This window comes from Ixodes scapularis, unplaced genomic scaffold, assembly GCF_016920785.2.
Source record: "Ixodes scapularis isolate PalLabHiFi unplaced genomic scaffold, ASM1692078v2 PGA_scaffold4__175_contigs__length_147842914, whole genome shotgun sequence".
Taxonomy (NCBI): Eukaryota; Metazoa; Arthropoda; class Arachnida; order Ixodida; family Ixodidae; genus Ixodes; species Ixodes scapularis.
In genome coordinates, this window is record NW_024609879.1 from 147,225,323 (window position 1) to 147,232,177 (window position 6,855).

Consider the following 6,855-nt stretch of genomic DNA (forward strand, 5'->3'; position numbering starts at 1 on the left):
ACCAACTTTAAAATCGAAAGTACTGAAAATGCGTGAGTGCCAAGTCTCCCATCCTTCTCTTTATTTCTGTTAACACGCTGGTGAGCGGTGCTACAAAGCAATACTAAAACACATCCTGAGCGTATTAAAAAATATAAGCACTCTCTACATCCTGATACAAGCGAGGTCACCTGTGTATTCCATATGAGGTATTAATAAGAAATGAAAGCTCGTTTTACTTTTATTTAAATTTTATTGATATTCGGACAATGACGGGCAAGGCGTACAATTTTCAAAGAAGTATTTCTACCCGGTCCATAAATTTTCTAAGGTTATATTAACCAATTTGGCCAAAGGTGCAGGAAGTTTCGTTGGAAGGTCGTTCAGGTCAGCGTTCACACAATTACCGTGGCGGTCGCATCTCTGAAAAGCGCAAAGCACGGCAAATGTGACAGATTGGTGTCAATGGGTCACAGAAAGAGAGAAAGCGAAATCGCTTAGCTTTAAGCAGTTACATGTTCGATAAGAAGGCTGACAAAGGCAGAATTGTGATTCATTATTCGCCTCCGTCTTCAATTTTATGCATCATAATAAACTACTCCTTACAATCTCGTCTGGATTTACTGGCAAACAAAACTCTGCACAGCATTTAGTATTTCGTGCACTACAATACACCTTCCTTTTTTGTGTGCAAATGGCGGACTACCGTATTTACTCGTTTAATAGACGCTCCGCTTATGTACAAGCCGGCGAGTTTAATTTGCCACAGAGCTAATATATCGAGTGCTTGGGAGAATGGGAAACTATGTTTTTCTCACCACGCAAAGAAACAACCTACGCATCACTTGTGGGATTCCCCTTTTTATGGGGTACCACTTAGAAACACAGAAGGTTCCTTGGGTCCGGATAAAGACGTGTTTATTTGACTTAGATGCCACACGCTTGCCCGAAGGCCAACAATGTTGGAGATGACGGCGCTGTCTCTTTTGACAGGATCGCCAGTCGGAGTCCGCACTGCCGCTATTGACAGTATCACGGAGGGGGAGGATCAGATAAGGATATGAAGGCTCCGTCGAGCTGAGCCTCCCCCAGCGAGAGTCCCGCCCGTTGGATTAGGGCAGTCTTATATAGCCTGCGGGAATGGACGCGCCCAGGGTGGGTCGGATGTAGGTGGCTCCCCGGAGGGGCGGACGCGTCTAAGTCATGCTCCCGAAGGGTGTGCCTTAAGGCCCGTTCACACTCTTGCGACCTCTTAAACCTGGGTTCCTTAAAACTTAAACCAGAAAGCACACTGGCGCCATCTATTGGGAAGCAGTGTAAACTCGGCGGTCCGGCATATTTTTTTTCAATTCTCGAGCATTATCCTTTCTTTCTTGGCTCGAAAAACTTTTGACAATGTTATAAACGAGCCTTTCTATGGGTATTACGCGCATTTGACCTCGAAAATCCCACAAAACCTTCACTCTTGTGAAACGCAGTTCCAGGGTCACCGCATAGATGGCGCCACAATGTCAGTGTGTTCCCTCATTCTAGAAACATTTAAGAAGTTGTAAGAGATCTCGTCTCTCTCAGTCGTACTCGGTCGCAAGAGTGTGAACGGGCCTTTAGGCAAATCACCCGAGAAGGACGAGGGAAAGCCGCCCACCAGGGAATACGGCTTCGCCTCGCATCCGGGACGCTCCCCCACGTGGCGACGTCCCACGGCCTGCCTGAGCTAGGCCTAGATAGGGATGCGGGGAACACCGTGGTTCCCACACACTAAATGTCCAGCGTCTTCTGAAATGCAGCGCTGGCGGTTGGAAACATCATCAGAATCAAAATTTCCAAAACTTTAATATAACGCTTCAATATTTTTTCGCCACATTTTGGCAGCTGGTCCCAAAAGTTAGAGTTACTCTTGGGTGGATGTTTTGGCCACACTGTAGGGTCGTTCATTGGCAGCGTGACGTCAAGCCCCCTTAGACAGGACTAAAGAGACGGACGCGCGGACGTCGGTCCGCTCGGCCTGCTCACCCCACCTTCCGCTCAGAGCCAGTATATATGTACACAAAGATTTGCGTTTCTGCTTCTGACCAATATTTTTGTAGCGATGTTAATTGCCTAACGCTGGCGTTAAAAGATACATATCCCTGCACAATGTGCGAACCACGGAGGTGACTGTCACAAATGTCGTCAAGAAAACACAACCTCAGGTCACGTGACTCATTGCTCTAGTTCAGGGACTCCAAACGCGCGGCCCGCGACTCTCTGGGGCGTGGCCCACAAGCACTCCCCAGCTGCGAGCCCATGTTCCCATTCCTCGAGCGCCCCATGCGCCAAGAATAAGTTTTATGTCGTCGAATCATATACACTCGAAAAGGAGCTCTATTCATATAAGATGTTCACGAATTTTGCGCTATTCTGTTTTTGCTTGGACGGAGTGTTACAACGCCTAAATATTTGCTTGTCAGATCTTTCTCCTGGAAAGCAACCGAAATGGCAATACAAAGATACACGTGCGAGTTCTTTGCTCAAGGAGGCACGTCGGCTCCTTCAACTCTTGCTCAGCAGGAGAAACCATCAGAGATACAGACATAAGCTCAGGCGTATAGCTCTCAAACAATAACTCTAAAACACAGTTTTTGTTTTCTTATAGTGCTGCTATAGAGATCGCCGAGGAAAGCAAAATCTGCCTTATGAAGCTTTATTTGTTTGTGTGCCTGTTGAGCCTAGTGAATGGAGCGACAGTACAAGCACGGTGTGCTTGCTCTCGTTCCCTCGAACCCTGACAGTAGGTTTGTGTTTTAAATGTTCCTAAAACAGCGGGTGTGGGCTCAAAGTAGTCGTATATGCAAATAAAAGCTGAAGATGGCAATCCGTCGAGCTTACAAAAAACAGAAAGCACAAAGGCTCCTTCTCTAGGAAATCTCTAGGGTGCCGCGGAGACAGCCGCGGTTGCTTCGCAACGTGAAACACCTCCGCTGTCTGTTTGTTTTCGTTTCTCCCAATATTGCAAAATAATGTCCTTCCTCCCTCTCCCTCCCCCCTGGCCTTCGTTCCTTCGGGGGTTGGGAAATCTGCCCCTCACACTCGAATGAGTTTGGGACCCCTACGGCATCATAAATAATGATACTCCTGTGCCTATTGAATAAAAAGACACAGACATAACGTTTCCGAAGCTCCAGCTTTTGCACGGATAGCTCAAATAAAAGTTACGTAGCTTTAACTGTTTCCAACTAGGGTATAGCTGGAAACAGCCAAAACTACATAAATTTTCTTTGAGTTCTTGGATAAAATCAAATACTTCGATTTTATCGAAGTACTTGTAAAATCTTTACACCTCATTCCTGTTAAATACAGCAACGAATTGCAAGCGTTCTTTTGTTGATCGAGTATGAAAGGAATAACCTGGAATGAACACTTGGTTCTCTCTGTATCGCGATAATTAGATATTTAATGTATTCTTACCATCCGGTGTGAACAGGGCGTCCGGTAATGAGCATCTTTCAATGTATAAAATATACCACTGCTATTATACGTTATGCAGCATATTGTGCAATTGCGAGGATAAAGGCCGAACTGCAAAAAAATGGGGCGTTCATTATGTTAATTGTGCGTGTGATAAGTGGATTGAAGGGACATGAATTATAAAGGCTCGTTTTAGCGAAGTTTCAGTAACGTCTGTCAAACATTAAAATGGTGATACAACAAGTTTCATACTTTCAATAAATACAGGTTAGAATTAGTAATTGAATTAATAGACATTCATAAGCTATAAAAAACTTTTTTTTTTCTCCACGCCATTTCAATTGCAGAAAACAAATTCTGAGAAAAACGAACACCGTTTCCCCCCTGCACTTATAGCCAGATTAAAAAGCTGCCGGGTGATCTCGAGCCTATTGTATGCTGCCGTTAGGATAAAACTACAACAAAAGGCTACCATATGCATATTGCGACGGCAGCGAAAGTGCGCTTGTGTACATGTTGCCGGTCAGCGAACATACTAGATGGGTTATTTTGTCGAGAACATTTTAGATACAAGAACATACTTGGTTCAGACGTTCTACTGTGACAATGTTCTACAACAGCAGCGAAAGGTAAAATGAAACACTAGACTGGCCGAGTCGCACCCCTCTGCAGAGCAGTGGGCTACCCACACGGGATTATTCACGCGTAGTCTTAAGTTATCAAGCTTGCTAACAGTTGTCCGCCTTGAGCGTCTTGTGTTTGGCGCAGTAAAAACAGGCGTGTTTGTCTTTACCGGGACACACCGTTTTTTAGGATTAAATGTAACCATATATTTTCAATAGCAGTGTATTCCCTGGACGTACTATATCGGCCACGGATACGTATACAATGCCGCCGTCGAATGCTGCATAATGCAAGGGCTTCGAATTATTGCATTGGATTTAATCAAAAACATATTTGTACTTTACCGTTCCCATTACTGGTTGAGGGATTTCCGGCGGTTTCCTCTGGCAGTATTGTGAGAGGATCTTAAACCAGTGGTTTCTTTGGTTGATTGTTTTAAACACCTGTCTCGTTACCTCTGGGCAGTACGGGTGCTTGTGAACTTCGGTACGTTGATCTAAGTAAGAAAAAATATTATGAGCTTCATATATAGTTATTTTGTAGTTACTGATTAAAATGATTTTTCTTAGTCCCGGACTGCTGGTACAAATTAAATTTAATTTAATTTAGTTTATTATAACTTACTTTATTTACCTCAAACCGCCCGAAGGCGTTATATGAAGGTGGAGTTTAAAAAATAACATCGCTTTAAGTGTAATCAAAATACACTTGGTAAAAAAGAAAAAAAAGAAGAATGGGAACTAGAAAGCAAGCGTTCAACAATAGATACCGATTTCAACATAAAACACCGGTCGGGCAGACTGCCCAACCAGGGCGAAAATGCACACTAGTTGTAGCACTCTTAGCCATTCAATAGAAATTCGCATGCGTCATGGAAACGAGCCAAGTTCGCCTGCCCCGCGATACACTCGGCTAAACTCTTCCAGTCACGCATTGCTAAGTGTAGGTGAAATTCATAAAATTGTTCCGTATCACTAGTTGATAGTCTAATATTGAAAGGATGATCAATCCTAGGAAATATACGATGCGGTGGGAGCAAGAGTTCATTTTTAGGTTCGGTATTGACATAATATATTTTCTGTAAAAATGCTTATCTTGAGTGTTTGCGTCTTCAACTCAGGGATTGCAAACAGTCCCATATTTTCAAAGCCGTTAGGCTAGTTGCGTAAAAGTAAACCTTGTATATAAAACGAACTTCTTTATTGTGTAGAGCCTCCGATTTCTGATTTAAGATTGTTGCCGCAGATTTCAAATTACGCTAGCATATTCAACTTTTGATCTAACTGGTGATTTGTAAGCAAGTATTCGAACATTAGGACTAGCCAAAAATAGTTTTTTTCAAGTATCCCAGCGAGTGGTTTGTTTCGCCCATAGTGTAATTGATTTGCGCTTTCCACTCAATTATTTAGTTACAACAACACCAGTGTATTTATGAGTGTTCACCCTTTCACGATTGGATTTGGAAATTTTATAGTCAAAAGATATATTAAATTGTTTTCTTGAAAACGCCATTACCTTACTTTTGATATATTGACACATATTTGCCAGTTCATGAAGAACGCTGTAATAGATTCCAGATCATGATGCAGTAGCAAAGCATAATCTAGTTTGCTCAGAAGTCGATAAATGACGCCATCGTTGGCAAATAGCCGAATGTTGGAGGCCCCGTTCATAAAAAAAAAAAAACAAGAAAGAGAAGCGGTCCGAGAACGGAGCCCTGGGGACAGCAGATTTTACCTTCGTAGTAGGTGAAATGTTTCTGTTAATGGTTCCCGACTGCGCTCGGCAGGAGAGGAAACATTGTATCCAATTGATAAATCATCTGTGAAGATTAAGGCTGCCTAGTTTATTTTGGAACAGCTGGTGAGGAACCGGATTGAATGCTTTAGAGAAATCTATTAATCCGGCGTCTGTTTGAACCCGAGAATGAATAGATTTATGAACGTCATTTACCAATTCAAAGAACTGTGTCCCACATGATTTTTGTTTTCAAAAACCCTGTTGATTATGAAAAGGAAAGTTAGTATCCGACAGGTGGGCCATAACGCTATTAATTATTACATGCTCTAATAGTTTAGATGGAGTGCTAGTCAACGATAAAGGGCTGTGTTTAGTAAGTGAAGCTTTATGACCAGACATAAACGTTTGTAAAACCTTTGCATCCTTCCAGTCCTAAGCAGCAGCTTTTAAGTGTTCTTGATACCGTTACTGCCTTGAGCGGAATAACTAGGAAGACTGTCTATGAACTTGTCAATACCAGGCGAACTAATACACAATTTGTCAAGGAAAGAAAGGTTGCAATTAATATCGCAAGTAGGTGAGGAAAGCATCTCGTTGGTGAACACTTCGGAGGAAACTATGTTAAAAGAGTTAGCACATTCTAAATCGGCCATGGTATTTCCTTTGTAGTGGCTCAATGCCACTACAAAGGCACTATTCATGATCCATGAGGGGTACCTGCCACTTTTTGGGGTCCGATGAGGTACCAAAATCTTCTTGGATTTGTTTTCAACATATATTGAAGCTTCACTACGAAAACTACAAAGACAGTTAAGACTGCTAACGTGTTGGAATGCGAAAGCATTCGTATACGTAGCGTATTCCTACAAGCTGAACGCCGCCCTGAGCCCAGCCGAACGACATCTGCGTAGGCTGTCCGGGCAGGCTTTGCGGCCGGCGGCCACAGCCGCTGTGCAGATCCCGTCCACCCTCTCCCTCTTACCGGCGGCCGGACCGCGGCGCCATGAAGAGGGCTTCTGTGTGGGGTGGCGTTCCATGGAACTATGCCGCGCGCGTCAGCCAATG

General features: G+C 43.5%; 1 protein-coding gene across 1 annotated transcript; it reads right to left on the bottom strand.

Moving 5' to 3' along the window:
- Nucleotides 1-285: 285 nt before the first annotated feature.
- On the bottom strand, nt 286-4,733 carry LOC115308734. Its single transcript, XM_040219401.1, has 4 exons — nt 4,691-4,733; nt 4,395-4,546; nt 3,427-3,537; nt 286-402 (listed from the first exon to the last, which is right to left on the bottom strand). Exons 1-4 carry the CDS (start codon nt 4,731-4,733, stop codon nt 286-288), a joined length of 423 nt encoding a protein of 140 aa, XP_040075335.1.
- Nucleotides 4,734-6,855: the final 2,122 nt, after the last annotated feature.

What these genes read in the sequence shown, in the direction of transcription:
- LOC115308734 (XM_040219401.1), bottom strand. Translation starts at nt 4,733, where the DNA reads ATGTTATTTTTTAAACTCCACCTTCATATAACGCCTTCGGGCG. An exon ending in TCATATAACGCCTTCGGGCG is followed by an intron (nt 4,547 to 4,690) that starts GTTTGAGGTAAA and finishes TTTCTTACTTAG; the next exon opens with ATCAACGTACCGAAGTTCAC. An exon ending in CGCCCTGTTCACACCGGATG is followed by an intron (nt 403 to 3,426) that starts GTAAGAATACAT and finishes TGCGCTTTTCAG; the next exon opens with AGATGCGACCGCCACGGTAA.